This window comes from Pongo pygmaeus, chromosome 20 (genome assembly GCF_028885625.2).
Source record: "Pongo pygmaeus isolate AG05252 chromosome 20, NHGRI_mPonPyg2-v2.0_pri, whole genome shotgun sequence".
Lineage (NCBI taxonomy): Eukaryota > Metazoa > Chordata > Mammalia > Primates > Hominidae > Pongo > Pongo pygmaeus.
Genome location: NC_072393.2, coordinates 6,545,138 through 6,563,873, shown reverse-complemented (window position 1 = coordinate 6,563,873; position 18,736 = coordinate 6,545,138). Strand labels below are relative to the sequence as shown.

The 18,736-nt window shown below is 49.4% G+C and overlaps 1 protein-coding gene across 1 annotated transcript; it reads left to right on the top strand.

The window, feature by feature from the left end:
- Nucleotides 1-4,453: 4,453 nt before the first annotated feature.
- CD70 (CD70 molecule) lies at nucleotides 4,454-13,789 on the top strand. Its single transcript, XM_054465746.2, has 3 exons — nucleotides 4,454-4,794; nucleotides 5,555-5,588; nucleotides 9,015-13,789. Exons 1-3 carry the CDS (start codon nucleotides 4,633-4,635, stop codon nucleotides 9,398-9,400), a joined length of 582 nt encoding a protein of 193 aa, XP_054321721.1. The 5' UTR covers nucleotides 4,454-4,632; the 3' UTR covers nucleotides 9,401-13,789.
- Nucleotides 13,790-18,736: the final 4,947 nt, after the last annotated feature.

Below are 18,736 nucleotides of genomic sequence, written 5' to 3'. Positions count from 1 at the left end.
TCAAGTCAAAAACAATAACCAAAGTGCCGGCACAGGCACACCGTGGGTGATCAGGCCACGCTTCCACTGAAATGGCGTGGGCAAGTTCCTGAGACCAATCCTGTCAAGCAGTTCAAATCAAGTCAAAACCAAAACCAAAGTGCCGGTACAGGCATGCCGTGGGTGATCAGGCCACGCTTCCACTCAAACGGAGTGGGCAAGTTTCAAAGACTAGTCTTACCAAGTTTTAGATGTCCAGACTTCAAGTGCCCGTTCCTTCCCGGCATTCAGCCACTGCGTTGATCCTCCACGGGGGCCGGCCACACACTGGTTTGGCGAGGCGTCCCACCGGCACAAATGCCTACCCGGGAGCACTCTCAGGATCCGCGTCGCTCGGGCTGGTCGGAGTCCCCTGCAGGGATGTTCCACAGGGCAGGCTTAAGCCGCCTAAGGAGCTGCCTCGACCATCCACCAATCACCTTGCTTCCTGGTCAGGGAACCAAGAAATGTAGCAGGAGAAGCCGCAGACAAAACTCCTCAGACACCAAGTTAAAGAAGGAAGGGGTTTATTCGGCCAGGAGCATCGGCAAGACTCCTGTCTCAAGAGCCGAGCTCCTCGAGTGAGCAATTCCTGTCCTTTTTAAGGGCTCACAACTCTAAGAGGGTGAGCGTGAGAGGGTCGTGATTGATTGAGCAAGCAGGGGATACGTGACTGGGGGCTGCATGCACTGGTAATTAGATCGGAACAAAACAGGATAGGGATTTCATAGTGCTTTTCTATACAATGTCTGTAATCTATAGATAACGTAACCGATTAGGTCAGGGGTTGATCTTTAACTACCAGGCCCAGGGTGAGGCGCTGGGCTTTCTGCTTGTGGATTTCATTTCTGCCTTTTTGTTTTTACTTTTTCTTTCTTTGGAGGCAGAAACTGGGCATAAGACAATATGAGGGGTGGTCTCCTCCCTTAACAGGGTTTCTCCTTGTTGGTCAGGCTGCTCTCAGACTCTCGACCTCAGGTGATCCACCCACCTCGGCCTCCCAAAGTGCTGGGATTACAGGCGTGAACCACTGCGCCCAGCCAGTAATTCCTTCTTAATTCCTATATCAACACCAAGGGGCATATCCCTGTGGCAACTTGAGATCAGCCGCAGCAAAGGGAAAGAGAAGGAGTGACCAAGTTGGACAAAGAGGAAGCCTGAGTTGGCACTTTCAAGCTGCCCACGGCTTCCAGGGTTATGAAAGAGAGGCAGAAATTTCCAGATTTCCCTTGGGAAAAAGCAGAAGGCAGCCAAAAATCAGCCTGGTGGGCCTCGGGCTTCCTTAGGAGGAAAGTGATCTTCCTGTGCTCCAGCTGTCCTCTGGGTCTCTCCCCTCAACTCTTTCCCTTCACAGGGCTCATGATTCCCCTGACTTAGAGCGAGAGAGAGAGAGAGAGAGAGAGAGAGTGCCAACATCAGTGGACATCTTGTCCTGGACCCTCAGCTCTAGAGTCTGCAGATGGGGAAACTCTGGTTTTAGAAAACCTTCTTCTCAAACGTCACCAAAAAATAATGCACACAACCGTGGCTGGGCGTGGTGGCTCATGCCTGTAATCTCAGAACTTTGGGAGGCCAAAGCTGGCGAATCACTTGAGGTCAGGAGTTTGAAACCAGCCTGGCCAACATGGCAAAATCCCATCTCTACTAAAAATACAAATATTAGCCGGATGTGGTGGTATGCATCTGTAATCCCAGCTACTTGAGAGGCTGAGGCAGGAGGAGAATCACTTAAACCCGGGAGGCAGAGGTTGCAGAGAGCCGAGATCACGCCACTGCCCTCCAGCCTGGGTGACAGAGCAAGATGTCTCAAAAATAAATAAATAAAATAATAAAAAATGGTGCAAATGACCTCCAGCAGAACTGCACAGACTGGAAAGTGGTCAGAGGCCAGGTCAAGTCACTAAGTGACTCAGGTGGGAAGGTCCAGGTTCTTCAGGTACATGATATGGATCCACATTCAAATCTAGGCACTTTCTCTCCCAAGCTCCTTGCTAGGTGGATTAAGCTGGTGGCCTTCCTCTCTGAGCCTGCTCATAGAGAAAATGGAAATAACAGCATGATCCACTTCATAGGTTCTTGGGAAGATCAGAAAAGGTGAAACCTGACAAGTGCCTAGCACAGGACTAAACCCTCATTCGTGCATGGGTCTTCTGGTTGGTTGTGTTCCAGTATTATTCAAACCACACCACGTTGAGTTTGTGTGCGTACGTCTGCGTCTGTGACGTGTGCAAGTGTGCTTATGAAAGAAAATCCTTGAAGTAAAATTTCTGGGCTGAAGGGAAGGTGCATTTTGGTGCCTTGATAGATTTCAACAAGCTGTACTTCCAAAAAGTTGGATCCATTTCAGATCCTAGCCTCCAGGTTTGAGGCTCCTTCTCACCCACGCACTTGCTGAGCGGTGAATCATCAAACACTCTGATCTTTTACCAAATCACAGGTGACAAGATAAAGTGTGGCTGGGCACAGTGGCTCACACCTGTAATCCCAGCACTTTGGGAGGCCAAGGTGGGCAGATCACTGGAGGTCAGGAGTTCAAGACCAGCCTGGCCAACATGGTGAAACTCCATCTCTACTAAAAATACAAAAATTAGCCAGGCGTGGTGATGGGCGCCTGTAATCCCAGCTACTCAGGAGGATGAGGCAGGAGAATTGCTTGAACCTGGGAGGCGGAGATTGCAGTGAGCCAAGATGGCGCCACTGCACTCCAAGCTGGGCGACAGAGGGAGACACGATCTTAAAAAAAGAGAGAGAGAGAGAGAAAGAAAAATTGTGTTTCATGGAGCTTTCAATTTCCAATTTTCTTGTGGTGAACGAGACTCAGTTTCATAAGCAGTTGTATTTTTATTTATTTATTTTTTTTTTCAAGACAGACTGTCTCTCTGTCTCCCAGGCTGGAGTGCAGTGGCCCGATCTCAGCTCACGACAACCTCCACCTCCCGGGTTCAAGCGATTCTCCTGACTCAGCCTCCCGAGTAGCTGGGACTACAGGCGTCTTGCCACCAAGCCCGGCTAATTTTTGTATTTTTAGTAGAGACGGGGATTCACCATATTGGCCAGGCTGGTCTTGAACTCCTGACCTTGTGATCCGCCCGCCTCAGCCTCCCAAAGTGCTGGGATTACAGGCGTGAGCCACCGTGCCCGGCCAAGCAGTTGGGGGGCCTACGCAGCAGGATCGCTTGAGCCCAGGAGTTTGAGACCAGCCTGGTAACATAGTAACACTCCATCCTCTACCCAAAAAAAAAAAAAAAATTAATTAGCCGGGCATGGTAGCGTGTGCTTGTAGACCCAACTATGCAAAAGGCTGAGATGGGAGGGTCACTGAAGCCCAGGAGTTTGAGGCTGCTGTGAGCTGTGGTGGCGCCACTGCATCCAGCCTGGGCAACAGAGCAACACTCTGTCTCTAAAAATATTAATTTAGGCCCGGCGCGGTGGCTCACGCCTGTAATCCCAGCACTTTGGGAGGCCGAGGCGGGCAGATCAGGAGGTCAGGAGATCGAGAACATCCTGGCTAACATGGTGAAAACCCATCTCTACCAAAAATACAAAAAATTAGCCGGGCGTGGTGGCGGGCACCTGTAGTCCCAGCTACTAGAGAGGCTGCGGCAGAAGAATGGCGTGAACCGGGAGGCGCAGCTTGCAGTGAGCCGAGATGGCGACACTGCGCTCCAGCCTGGGCGACAGAGCAAGACTCTGTCTCAAAAAAAAAATAAATAAATAATAAAATAAAATAAAAATAAAAATATTAATTTAATTTAACTTTAAACAAAAAGCAGGAGGTCTCCAAGAATGCAGGAGATAACTGACCGGGTGCAGTGGCTCATGCCTTTAATCCCAGCACTTTGGGAGGCCAAGGCGGGTGGATCACCCGAGGTCAGGAGTTCAAGTCCAGCCTGGCCAACATGGTGAAACCCCATCTCTACTAAAAATACAAAAAATTAGCCAGGCATGGTGGCGCGCGCATGTTAATCCCAGCTACTGGCGAGGCTCAGACAGGAGAATCGCTTGAACCCAGGAGACCGAGGTTGCAGTGAGCTGAGATGGCGCCACTGCACTCCAGCCTGGGCGACAGAGGGAGACCTCCGTCTCAAAAACAAAACAAAACAAAAAAATGCAGGAGAGGGGTACACGAATATTTGGGAAGCACCCCCAATTCTTGGATGTCTGCTGTATCCCCAGTGCACAGCACAATCTAGTCCCTAATAAATGTGCAGTGGAGGTTTGTTGAATAAATGAATGGGCCCCAGAAGAATGAGGTGGAGAGGGGAATAAGAAGATTGAATGTCTCCTGCCTGAAGGTCGGGCGGGGAGGGGTTGGGGGCAGGCAACTCTGAGGCTCACCCGGGGCCACTGCCTGCATCCTGGCAACCGCCTCCACCCACTTTAGGATCTGCAGACTGGCAGCGGTTGGAGGGAATTTCCCCTCGCCAATTGCTCAAGTCCCTCCCCTCCACCGGCCGGACATCCCCAGAGAGGGGCAGGCTGGTCCCCTGACAGGTTGAGGCAAGTAGACGCCCAGGAGCCCCGGGAGGGGGCTGCAGTTTCCTTCCTTCCTTCTCCGCAGCGCTCTGCGCCCCCATCGCCCCGCCTGCGCTAGCGGAGGTGATCGCCGAGGCGATGCCGGAGGAGGGTTCGGGCTGCTCGGTGCGACGCAGGCCCTATGGGTGCGTCCTGCGGGCTGCTTTGGTCCCATTGGTCGCGGGCTTGGTGATCTGCCTCGTGGTCTGCATCCAGCGCCTAGCACAGGCTCAGCAGCAGCTGCCGCTCGAGTCACTTGGGGTGAGTTGAGATGGAAAAGTTGGGAAGAAAACATCCCAACTTATGCCGGCAGAGAATACGGAGAGGGGCGCAGGGACCGTGCACCAGGGCGGAGACTGAGAGGCGCATGACCGAAAAGACAGAATGAGATGGGTACAAAGAGGCCAGGGAGGAAGATCTGGTAGGGCAGAGACAGATACCAGAACGGGGAGGCGAGGCGGAGACCAGGCTGCCCGGTGTAGGGGCTCCGAGAGAGTCAGCCCTGCCAGGAGGTACAGGGAGATCCCGGGATGGGAAAGGTAGGCGCACATGGAAATGGAAGATGACTCGGCTCTGGTGTTCCCCCGGCAGGCTGACTCAGAGGCTGCTGGGGGCTTCACAAGGTTGGGCGTGGGGGCTTCCTGGGGCCTCCTAGGACGGGATGGCCCCAGCCACTCGCTCCGGGTGGGGGAGGGGTCCCCTTGGGGACCGCGCCGGGAGCCTTTGCAGCGGAGAGAGTCCGCTGCGCGCGGTGCCCTCGCGCCCAGAGACATCCAGGAAAACGATTCGGGAAACTAAGTTCTTTTGAAGGTCTCGACTTTACGCTCCCCGCTGGTTCAGACCTGCTTCCTCTTTAAGAAGTCAAGAGTAAATAAAATAAAATGAAATAAAATCACCCGTGCGCGCCGTGGGATGAGAGGTGGAAAGGAGGATGGACAGAGAAAAGAGAGCTCCTGGCACAGGGGACACATAGAACCTCTCTGCTTACGTCTGTGCCCTGTTTTCTGGTCTTTTCTTCCAGTGGGACATAGCTGAGCTGCAGCTGAATCACACAGGTAACACGGGGGACGTGGAGGGACGGGGAGAAGAAGAGACACAGAGAGAGACGGAGGGAGAAAGGGAGGGAGAGATAGGGAGGGAAACGGAGAGGCGGAGACAGAGAAGACAGAGAGGGAGGGAGAGGCCCAGAGAAACGGAGGGAGAGACAGTGAGAAACAAGGACAGAGAGGGACAGAGGGGACAGAGAGGGACAGAGGGGACAGACGGAGACAGGAGAAGAAGGGGAAAGAAAGAAACAGGGAGAGACGCAGGAAGAGAGAGCAAAGGAGAGAGGAAGAGGGAGGGAGGGAGACAGAAAGAACGAGAGAGACGGAGAAAGAGAAAAAAGACAGATAGAGGAGACGGAGAGAGAGGAAGAGAGAATGAAAACGAGAGAGGCGGCCTGGCGTGGTTGCTCGATCCTGTAATCCCAGCACTTTCGGAGGCCGCGGTGGGTGGATCACTTGAGCCCAGGAGTTTGAGACCAGCCTGGCCAAAATGGTGAAACACCGTCTCTACTAAAAATACACAATTTAGCCAGGCGTGGTGGCAGGCGCCTGTAATCCCAGCTACTCAGGAGGCTGAGGCAGCAGAATCGCCTGAACCTGGGAGGCAGAAGTTGCAGTCAGCCAAGATAATGCCACTGCACTCCAGCCTGGGCGACAGAGGGAGATTCTGTCAAATAAATAAATAAAAAGAAGAAAGGAAAAGAAAAAGAAAGAAAGGAAAGAAAAAAGAAGGAAGGAAGGAGAGAGGGAGGGAGGTGAGAGAGAAAGGAAGAAAGACAGAAGAAAGAAAGAGAAAAAAAAGAAATAAGAGAGAGAAAGAAAAGAAAGAAAGAAAGCCAGAGAGAGGAAGAGAGAAGGAGAATGACAGAGAAGAAGAGACAGAGAGGGGGAAGAAGAAAAACAGGATGGGGAACAAAGAGATCATGCCCAAGAGAAAAAGGAAAAGGGAAAGAACGAGAGAGAGAGAGAGAGAGCAGGTTTGTGTTTCTGGGCATCCACTACCTTTCTCTCTCTTTCCCTCTCAGTCCTTCACATTCCATCTCCCCGCTTGGAAGAGTCAAAGGGGTTTTGTTAGTAAACGAAAACGCTCACAGGAAAGGCTACCCTTCCTCCATTCATGCCACAAGCACTAATTATACATGTGCAGTGGGCAGGCACTGTTCCGGTGCCGCAGTCGCGCACAAAACAGACAGAAATCCCTGCCTGGTGAGCTTCTCTTCTACTATCACTCCTACCGAGGAGGAGATGACAAAAAAAATAAAAATGAACATGTGAAAAACAGAGCAATGCCACGTAGAGTAAAACGGGCCAAGAGCAGGTTTTAGAGAAAAAATTAGGCAAGGAGGTGGGTGGGGAATCCGGGCACGCCAGGGTTGGGGGTTTTCCTTTAAAGTGGAGTTGTGGCGGTGGCGGGGGGGGGGGGTCTCTGAGTGGGTGGCATTGGCAAGAAGCCTTGAGGGAGAAGAAATGAACAGTTCTGCTCTAGGTGGGAGTCTCTACCTCCTCCCAGCCTCTCTCCAACGCTTCTTCCTCTTCTGTTTTTCCACGGTTCATCCCCAGAGACTAAAATCACCGCAGGCTTGTGTGTTTTGTTCCTTCCATTTTGTAATGGAAGGGACCTTTGTTTCTCTCTCTTCTCCTTGGGTCTCTGACCCCTGATATGTCTCCCCCCGCTCTCTCTCTCTCTCTCTCTGCCATATTTTTCCTGTAATTTGGTCTTGAGGCCCCTTTCTGGAGAGTGGCTGTAAACCCACATCGATGGGGCCCCTTTCTGGAGAGTGGCTGTAAACCCACATCGATGGGGCCCCTTTCTGGAGAGTGGCTGTAAACCCACATCGATGGGGCACCAGGCGTGGTGGCAGTGTCTTTCACAGGACAGTTGTTTCTTTTGTTGGATGACGTCATGCCTAAGTGTCTGAGAGGGGACCAGGTGTCACTCTTACAGGAAATTTGCAAAGCCTGGTAAACACCCTTGTGGCTCCTGTTTGACCTGTGTTCAGTTCCTTCCTAACAAGACAGCCAGTCTCCAGGAGAGCCCTGAGTGAGGAGGAGAGTGAGGCTCAGGTGTGTCAGTCAGATAAGACACGGAGACAGGAGACGCTGAGATGAAACACGTGAAATATGGCCGAGCACCGTGGCTCACGTCTGTGATCCCAGCGCTTTGGGAGGCTGAGGTGGGAGGATCGCTTGAGCCCAGGAGTTCTAGACTATGTTTCTTGGGAAACATAGCAAGACCACCATCTCTAGAACAAAATTTTGAAAATTAGCTGGTCATGGTGGCGCACGCCACCTCCCAGTGACTCAGGAGGCTGAGGTGGGAGATAGCTTGAGCCCCAGAGGCTGAGGCTGCAGTGAGCTATGATTGCACCACTGCACTCCAGCCTGGGTGACAGGACCAGACCCTGTCTCTAAAGAAAATAAAGATCCTAGAGAGAAGAGGGCCAATGGGAAGGTAGGGGAGCTCTCTGAGACGCACACTCAACCAGCGGGTGGAGAGCAAGAAAAAAAAGGGACCTGGAAGCCAAAGCTTTTATTGGGGTTCAGGGTGTGACCCGAGCAGGCTTCCCTTGGGAAATTCTCTCGTGCTTTCTCGTTCGCACGCTGTGTCTCTCGTGCTGTCTGTCTCACTCTCTCAGGCACTTTCGCTCACTCTCGTGCACTCTCGAGCTCTGTATCTCTCGTCCTCTCTCACATAAACACACTCTCCCATTGCACTCTCTCGAGCTCGCTCTCACACTCTGTCTCGCGCACTCTCTCTCAAGCTCTCTCGTCCTCTCTCTCACACACTCTGGCTCTCTCGTCCTCTCTCACACATACACTCTCTCTCTTGCTCTCTCGTGCTCTCTCTCTGTATTCTCTCTATATATCTCTCCCTCCCCCTCTATCTTTACCCTTGTCTGTTTCTGGTGGGTTTTTTTTGTTTTTTGTTTTTTGTTTTGTCTCTCTCTCTCCTGGTGTCTCTCTCTCCCTCTCTCTACCCCTCTCCCCTTACCCCTCTCTCCTTCCCTTTAGATCTCTAACCTTCTATCCCCCTCCCTTTTTCTTGAGACAGGGTTTCTGTGACCCTGGCTGGAGTGCAGTGGTATGATCATAGCTCACTGCAGTCTCAGCCTCCCAGGCTCAAGCGATCCTCCAGCCTCAGCCTCACAAGAGTAGCCAGGACCAGAGGCGTGCACCACGACACCTGACTGACTTTTTATTTTTTGTAGAGCTGGGGTCTCGCCATGTTGTCCAGGCTGATCTTGAACTCCTGACCTCAGGTGATCCACCCGCCTTGGCCTCCTAAACTGCTAGGTTGTCAGGCATGAGCCACCACGTCCAACCTATTCCTTGATCTCTAACTCTCGATCTCTATATCTGACTTTCTCTATGACTCCCTGTGCCTCAGTTTCCCTAAACGTCCATCCTCTCATCCCTCTAACCCTGTGCCCCCAGGACCTCAGCAGGACCCCAGGCTATACTGGCAGGGGGGCCCAGCACTGGGCCGCTCCTTCCTGCGTGGACCGGAGCTGGACAAGGGGCAGCTACGTATCCATCGTGATGGCATCTACATGGTACACATCCAGGTGACGCTGGCCATCTGCTCCTCCACGACGACCTCAAGGCACCACCCCACCACCCTGGCCGTGGGAATCTGCTCTCCTGCCTCCCGTAGCATCAGCCTGCTGCGTCTCAGCTTCCACCAAGGTTGTACCATTGCCTCCCAGCGCCTGACGCCCCTGGCCCGAGGGGACACACTCTGCACCAACCTCACTGGGACACTTTTGCCTTCCCGAAACACTGATGAGACCTTCTTTGGAGTGCAGTGGGTGCACCCCTGACCATTGCTTCTGATTAGGGTTTTTTTTAATTTTATTTTATTTTATTTAAGTTCGAGAGAAAAAGTGTACACACAGGGGCCACCCGGGGTTGGTGTGGGAGTGCGGTGGGGGGGTAGTGGTGGCAGGACGAGAGAAGGCATTGAGCTTTTTCTCTCATTTTCCTATTAAAAAATACAAAAATCAGCTGGGCGTCATGGCGTGCATCTGTAATCCCAGCTACTCGGCCGACTGAGGCAGGAGAATCGCTTGAACCGAGGAGGTGGAGGTTGCAGTGAGCCGGATTGCACCACTGCACTCCAACCTGGGCAACAGAGCAAGACTCTGTCTCAGGAAAAAAAAATGTTCTTGGTTAGGGATGTTTGAAGAATAGAGGAAGCGGGCTGGGCACGGTGGCTCATGCCTGTAATCCCAGCACTTTGGGAGGCTGAGGAAGGCAGATCACTTGAGCCTAGGAGTTCAAGACCAGCCTGGGCAACATAGTGAGACCCCCATCTCTACAAAAAATACAAAAATTAACCAGATGTAGTGGTGTGCTAGTCCAAGCTACTCCGAAGGCTGAAGTGGGAGATTGGGTAGAGCCCAGGAGGTCAAAGGCTGCAGTGAGCCGTGATCATGCCACTGCACTCCAGCCTGAGCAAGAGTGAGATTCCTTGTCAAAAAAATAAAAAGTTCTGTTTTCTCCTTGGTGCATCTATTTGACAAGAGAGGAAACACAAAGATCACTTTGGGTGACTGTCTCTCAAAGCAGACAATGCAAAATACCTAATGAGTTGGGAGGCCAAGGCGGGTGGATCACTTGAAATCAAGAGTTTGAGACCAGCTTGGCCAACATTGTAAAACTCCGTCTCTACTAAAAATACAAAAATTAGCCAAGCGTGGTCGAGGGCACCTGTAATCCCAGCTACTCAGGAGGCTGAGGCAGGAGAATCGCTTGAACCCGGGAGGTGGAAATTGCAGGGAGCCGAGATCGCGTCATTGCACTCCAGCCTGGTGATAGGTGTCGCAAACCACCATGGCACACATTTAACTATGTAACGGAACTGCACATCCTGCACATGTACCCCAGAACTTAAATAATAATAACAAAAGATCACTTGAGGTCAGGAGTTCAAGACAAGCCTGGCCAACATGGCGAAACCTCACCTCTACTGAAAATACAGGGTCTTGATCTGTCACCCAGGCCGCAGTGCGGTGGCATGATCCTGTCTCGCAGCCTCAAACTCCTGGGCTCAAGCGATCCTCCCACCTCAGCCTCCCAAATAGCTAGGACCGCCAGCAGAGGCCACCACACCTGGCAATTTTTTTTTTTTTTTTTTTTTGAGATGAGGTCTCATTACATTGCCCCAGCTGGTCTCAAACTCCAATCTCCCGAAATGCCGATCTTCCCGCCTCGGCCTCCCCAAGTGCTGTGATTACAGGCATGAGCCACTGCCCTGGACCTCAAATACATTTTGGGACTCAGAATTTTCCAGTATTTAAAGATGGTGTACAGGATTATACCATCTTTTTTTTGAGATGGAGTCTCGCCCTGTTGTCCAGGCTGGAGTGCAGTGGCATAATCTCAGCTCACTGCAACCTCCACCCTCCCAGGTTCAAGCAATTCTTCTGCCTCAGCCTCCCAAGTCTGGGACTACAGAAATCCACCACCACGCCCGGCTAATTTTTCTATTATTAGTAGAGACGGGTTTCACCATGTTGGCCAGGATGGTCTCGATCTCTTGACCTTGTGATCCACCCGCCTCAGCCTCCCAAAGTGCTGGGACTACAGGCATGAGCCACCGCGCCTAGCGCTTATACCATCTTTTATGCATCACCTCAGTGAGGTTGGGACAGCATTTTGTAATCAAACACCACACCTATTTTTTTTTTTTTTTTTTTTTACAATGAGAAGTGTTAACATTCACACTAAATGGGATAAAAATCAAGACTACAGGCCAGGCGCAGTGGCTCATACCTGTAGTCCCAGCACTTTGGGAGGCCGAGGTGGGCGGATCGCCCGAGGTCAGGAGTTTGAGACCAGCCTGGCCGACGTGGTAAAACCCTGTCTCTACTAAAAACACAGAAAATTAGCTGGGCACAGTGGCCGGCACCTGTAAACCCAGCTACTCAGGAGGGTGAGGCAGGAGGATCACTTAAACCCAGGAGGTGGAGGTTGCAGTGAGCCAAGATCATGCCATTGCACTCCAGCCCGGGTGACAAGAGCGAAACTCCATCTCAAAAAAAAAAAAACAAAAAACTCAAGACCACAATTACCAACCTGGCTAACATGGTGAAACCTCATCTCTACTAAACATTTAAAAATTAGCTGGGTGTCATGATGGGCACCTGTAATCTGTGCTACTAGGGAGGCTGAGACAGGAGAATCTCTTGAACTCAGGAGGTGGAGATTGCAGTGGAGATTGCCACTGCACTCCAGCCTGGGTGGCAGAGTGAGACTCTGTCTTTAAAAAAAAAAAAAAAGACTACAATTAACAAAAAGTTAGTTCAGGTCAGAGATTGCTGCCAAACAATTCACCAAAACAACTTGATTTCCAGGGCTTTTTGGATTTTGGAACTGGGGACTCAAAGTAAAGTCAAGTGCTTCTTAACGGCATTTAATATGGACTGCACACTGTTTTATCCCATTAACTCAGCTCGTGTTCATGCAAGCCCTACAAAGCTGGAGGAATCATCATTGTTCCCATTTCGCAGATGAGGAAAACAGAGGTGCAAACCATTGAGTCATCTGTCCAAAGTTACTGGTTTTGTAACAGCTGGAACCTCAGTATTTAACAGTTAAGGAAAATAGTGGCAGAAAACCTGAGTCACAAGCCCAAGGCAATTCATCTACATAGTAGTGGACTCAGGATTCCAAGCCAGATAATCCTGCATCTTGCATCCATGCTCTCGCCTCTAGAGGGGGAAGTGAGAGGAGCGGTGGGGTGTCAAAGCTGAGGGAGGGGAAGTGAGACCCATGCACCGCCTTCCCTCACAAATCTAGCCCTGCAGCCCCTCTCCAACCTTACCTGGACTCAGAACCATGCATCTGGAAAAGCCACAGACACTCGACGCCAGCCTGTGAAAGCAGCCGGGAGGGAGGCTGTACCCTGCAAAGCCACAGGGAAGGGGCTGCCCAAGACCATGGGAACCCACCACTTACATCAGCATGACCTGGATGTGAGACACAGAGTCAAAGGAGATTATCTGGCAGCTTTAAGATTGGACTGCCTGACTATTCACAATAGCAAAGACTTGGAACCAACCCAAACGTCCGTCAATGATAGACTGGATTAAGAAAATGTGGCACATATACACCATGGAATACTACGCAGTAGTATTTGTCCTTAAAAAAGGATGAGTTCATGTCCTTCATAGGGACATGGATGAAGCTGGAAACCATCATTCTGAGCAAACTATCGCAAGGACAGAAAACCAAACACCGCTTGTTCTCACTCATAGGTGGAAATTGAACAATGAGAATACTTGGACACAGGGCGGAGAACATCACACACCGGGGCCTGTCGTGGAGTGTGGAGTAGGGGGAGGGGGGAGGGATAGCATTAGGAGAAATACCTAATGTAAATGACGAGTTAATGGGTGCAGTAAACCAACACGGCACATGTATACATATGTAACAAACCTGCACGTTGTGCACATGTACCCTAGAACTTAAAGTATAGTTTAAAAAAAAAAAAAGAAAAAAAGATTTGACTGCCTGGCCAGGCACAGTGGCTCATGCCTGTAATCCTAACACTTTGGGAGGCCGAGGCAGGCAGATTGCCTGAGCTCAAGAGTTCGAGACCAGCCTGGGCAATGTGGTGAAACCCTGTTTCTACTAAAATACAAAAAAAAAAAATTAGCCAGGCGTGGCAGCGTGCGCCTGGAGTCCCCGCGACTTGGGAGGCTGATGCAGGAGAATCGCTTTAACCCGGGAGGCAGAGGTTGCAGTGAGCTGAGATCGAGCCACTGTACTCCAGGCTGGGTGACAGAGCGACACTCTGTCTCAAAAAAAAAAAAAAAAGATTTAACTGCCCCACTGGATTTTGGAATTGCAGGGGACCTTCAGCCCCTTCGTTTTGGCCAGTTTCTCCCATTTGGAATGGGTATATCCAATGCCTGTACCCCATTGTATATAGGAAGTAACTAACTTGCTTTTGATTTTACAGGCTCACAGACGGGACTTGCCTTGTCTCAGATGAGATTTTGGACTGTGGAATTTTGAGTTAATGCTGAAATGAGTTAAGACTTTGGGGGATGGTTAGGAAGGCATGACTAGTTTGAGGACATTGTGCTCAATGAAATAAGCCAGTCAAAAAGGAAAAATATGTATTGTATAAACTAACTTACATTAATCTACCACATAGGATTAAAACTGTTCACAGGAATATAAAATATAATTTTTTAGATATACAGTCTTTGAGAGTTTCTTTGTGTTTCTACCAGTCCAGAACTTTTCTTCAGGTGCTTAACAGTCATTTGAATCAGTTCTATTTTCTTTTTTCTTTGTTTTGATTTTTTGTTTGTTTGTTTGTTTGTTTTTTGAGATGGAGTTTCGCTCTTGTCACCCAGGCTGGAATGCAGTGGCACGGTCTCGGCTCACTGCAACCTCCACCTCCCGGGTTCAAGTGATTCTCCTGCCTTAGCCTCTCGAGTAGCTGGGATTACAGGCACCCACTACCACGCCTGCCTGTAATCCCACCTACTCGGGAGGCTGAGGCAGGAGAATCACTTGAACCTGGGAGGCAGAGGTTGCAGTCAGCCAAGATCATGCCACTGCACTCCAGCTTGGGCAACAGAGCGAGACTCCATTTCCAAAAAAAAAAAAAAAGAGAAAGAAAAAGAAATTCAATGTCCATTAACAGGAAGGCTAGAACCCGGGAGTCTGCAGTGAGCTATGTTCATGTGGCACTCCACCTAGGGTGAAAAAGGAATGCAAAGAAAGAAAAGAAAGAAAGAGACAGAGAGAGAAGGAGGGAAGGAGGACAGAAGGAAGGAAGAAAAGAAGGAAGGAAGGAAGGATTATTTGATGTTACATGATTTTCACCTCAATTTTTGAAAAAAGAGTGTATACACAGGGTTTTATAGAAAAGAAAATACAAGGCCAGGCATGGTGGCTCACACCTGTAATCCCAGCACTTTGGGAGGCCGAAGCAGGTGAATCAGCTGAGGTCAGGAGTTTGAGATCAGCCTGGCCAACATGCTGAAACCCCGTGTCTACTAAAAATAGAAAAAAATTAGCCAGGCGTGGTGGCGGGCACCTGTGGTCCCAGCTGCTCAGGAGTCTGAGGCAGGAGAATCGCTTGAACCTGGGAGGCAGAGGTTGCGTGACCCAAGATCACACCACTGCACTACAGCCTAGGCAACAAAGCGAGACTCTATCTCCAAAAAAAAAAAAAAAAAGAGAGAGAAAAGAAAGAAAAAAGAAAATTCAAAGTCCGTTAACAGTTAATCACCATCGTGTCCACCTCCTCAAAAGGAAATTCAATGTCCATTACCAGGACCAGGAGCGGTGACTCATGCTTGTTCCCAGCACTTTGGGAGGCCAAGATGGGTGGTTCACCTATCCCAGCTGAGGGAGGGGAAGGATCACCCGCCTCGGCTTGGTCAGAAGGGCAATAAGTGCAAGATCAGCCTGGCTTATATGGCAAAACCCTATCTCTACTAAAATACAAAAAAAATTAGCCAGGCATGATGGCAGGCGCCTGTAGTCCCTGCTACTTGGGAGGCTGAGGCAAGAGAATCGCTTGAACCCAGGAGGCAGAGGTCGCAATGAGCCAAGATCGCAACAAGTCTGGCTATTTTTTTTTTTTTTTTTTTTTTTTTTTTGGTATTTTTAGTAAAGACTGGGTTTCACCACGTTGGCCAGGCTGGTCTCAAACTCCTGACCTCAGGTGACCCACCCGCCTCGGCCTCCCAAAGAGCTAGGATTACAGGCATGAGCCGCTGTGCCCAGCCTCATCTTTTGAAATTTAGCATTAAACTCGGACATCCAGATTAACAGGATAGAGACCAGAGATGTCCACTGTCATAAATTTAGCCTGCACAAAACAAAGGAACTGGTGTTTTGGTGAATCTACGTAATTCACCAATTAACCGACCACACTTTGTGTGTGGTCTTTTTTAAGGGTGATGGTAAATTCTTCATGAGTATGTTGTGCTGAGATAGGAAAACTGTATCTCTTTAAAATTCTCAGAATACTGATTTAAATATCATGCTGGTGTGCGTATGTACAATGCACATGCAAATTTCCAGCAAACCTTACCAGCCCTAAGACCCAAGTGAGACTATTTGAACACAGAGCCCACATTTTCCAATTTGGGGCAAACCCACTCCTTAATACTATGCAAGCCTCCAGGGAGCCCACATATTTGTGCCTCAATATCTGCTCATTTCCTCCTACCCCATTCTCTGATAACCGCAGTTCTACTCTCTGTCTCTAAGAGTTTGGCTTTGTTTTTTTTTTTAAGATTCCCCATATTGACAGAACAGGAGTATCACCATCTTGGACAAGTGCTGCCATTTTAAGTTTCATCTTGATCAGTGCTGGGCGGGGTGGCTTACGCCTATAATCTCAGCACTTTGGGAGGCTGAGGTGGGCGGATCATGAGGTCAGGAGATTGAAACCAGCCTGGCTAACATGGTGAAACCCCGTCTCTACTAAAAATACAAAAAAATTAGCCAGGCATGGTGGCGGGCACCTGTAGTCCCAGCTACTCAGGAGGCTGAGGCAGGAGAATGGCATGAACTGGGGAGGCAGAGCTTGCAGTGAGCTGAGATCGCGCCACTGCACTCCAGCCTGGGCGACAGAGACTCCATCTCAAAAAAAAAAAAAGAAAAAAAAGTTTCACCTTGATCAAAAAACCGCCTAAATCCAAATGGCATCAGCCTAATGGCTAAGGTCACCATGACCATAAATCACAAATAACATCCTCAACCACAGACATTCCAGCCCCAGGATAACCTCCTTTCTGGCCGGGAAGATGTCAGCCCCAAGATAACCTCCCCTGTGACCAGAGACATTCCAACCCCCACCATAAACCTCTCCCCCACACAGAAACATTCCAAGCTTGTGATAAGCCCCCTCACCCTAAAACCAATATATACTCTTAGTCTGTAAGAGAGAGCGCTCCTGACCAAAATTGGCCAGAAGCCCCTCTCAGGTTTATTCTCCAAAATAAACCCGTCTTTTACTGTTGAGCCACTTTTCATGTTTCTTTTCTCTTTCTTTAACTCTTACACTTATAAGTGAGATCATACAGTATTTGTCTTTCTGTGTCTGGCTTATTTCACTTAGCCTAATGTCCTCCAGGTTCATCCATATTGTCCCAAATGTCAGGATTTTCTTCTCTTGTAAGATGAAATAGTATTCCAATGTGTCTATAGACCATACTTTCTTTATCTGTTCTTTCATTAATGGACACTTAGGTTGTTTTCATATCTTGGCTATTATAAATAATGCTGCAATGGCACTATTCACAATAGCAAAGACTTGGAACCAACCCAAATGCCCATCAGTGACAGACTGGATAAAGAAAATGTGGCACATGTACGCCATGGAATACTATGCAAACATAAAAGAGAATGAGTTCATGTCCTTTGTAGGGACATGGATGAAGCTGAAAGCCAAGCCATCATTCTCAGCAAACTAACACAGGAACAGAAAACCAAACACCGCATGTTCTTACTCATAAGTGGGGGTTGAACAATGAGAATACATAGACACAGGGAAAGGAACATCACACACCGGGGCCTGTCAGGGAGTGGGGGGGCAAGGGGAGGGAGAGCATTAGGACAAATACCTAATGCATGTGGGGCTTAAAACCTAGATGATGGGTTGATAGGTGCAGCAAACCACCATGGCACATGTATACTTATGGAACAAGTCTGCACATTCTACACATGTATCCCAGAACTTAAAGTAAAATTTAAAAAAATAATAATAATGCTGCAATGTTCATGCAGATATTACTATGTTCTGACTTCTCAACGTCAGAAGTGCAGCCTTTGAGGAACTGAAACCTGTGTAGCTGAAAGCTATTAAAGAGCAGATTCTCCTGCTCCAAATACTGCATTCTGGAAGAGGGAACTAAGCTCTTCCAGTCTTAGTGAAACTGTTCTCTGACGTCTTTCTCATATACACCCTGGTTTCCCCATGGGGGCCACGCAAGACCCAGGACATTCTGGAAGAGGGTACTGGGGTCTTCTGGTCTTAGTGAAGCTGCTCTCTGGTGTCTGTCTTATATACCCTGGTTCTCTGATGGGACCACACATTTCCACTGGCAGACCTGTGGCAGATTCTTCTCTCCTCCAGCCCCAAGATGATATTGTATTTGCAAGATTGTTTCCTCCCTGAGAATTGGCTTAACACTTTGCCGTTATTCAAATAGGCTGAGACGGGGTGTGTCTCATCCGCTCAGGGGGCAAGCCCAGACAAGCCCAGACAAGACCAAGCTTTCTTTACATTCAGAGACTATCTGGATGCTCAGACTCATATGCAAGTCAAAAACCACCTACCCAGTACCCATAAACACACACAAACACACTGAGCACAGCCTCCTCCTCATGTGCACACACCCAGCCTTGATCTTTGTGTGCACACTTTTGGGCACGCTTGTTCTTTTATGTGCACAGACCATTACTCTGTCAAATAAAAAACAAATCTGAATTGAGCAAGGAGAGACTTTATTTAAAAATACTATTGCAAGGAGGGTAGAACAGGACTATCCTGTCACACAGAACTATGTGAAGAGAGTCCACCAACAGGCTTTGTGTGAGCAACAAGGCTGCTTATTTCCCTTGGGTGCAGGCGGGCTGAGTCCGAAAAGAGTGTCAGCAAAGGGAGATAGGGGTGGGGCAGTTTTATAGGATTTGGGTAGGTAGTGGAAAATTACAGTTAAAGGTGGTTATCTCTTGGGGGCAGGGGCGGGGTCACAAGGTGCTCCGTAGGGAGGTCATGAGACTCATTGTCCAGGAGAAGGAATGTCACAAGGTTGATTGATTAGTTGGGGTGGGGCAGGAACAAATCACAATAGTGAAATGTCCTCTTTTGTGGTTCTTCAGTTGCTCCAGGCCATCTGGATGTATACGTGCAGGTCACGGGGGTTATGATGGCTCAGCTTCAGCTCAGAGGCCTGACATTCCTGTCTTCTTATATTAATAAGAAAAACAAAACAAAATAGTGGTGAAGTGTTGGGGCAGCAAAAATTTTTTGGGGGTGTCGTACGGAGAGATAATGGATGATGTTTCTCAGGGCTGCTTTGAGTGGGATTAGGGGTGGCGTGGGAACCTAGAGTGGGAGGGATTAAATTGAAGAAAGATTTTGGGGTAAGGGATGATATTGTGGGGTTGTTGGAAGG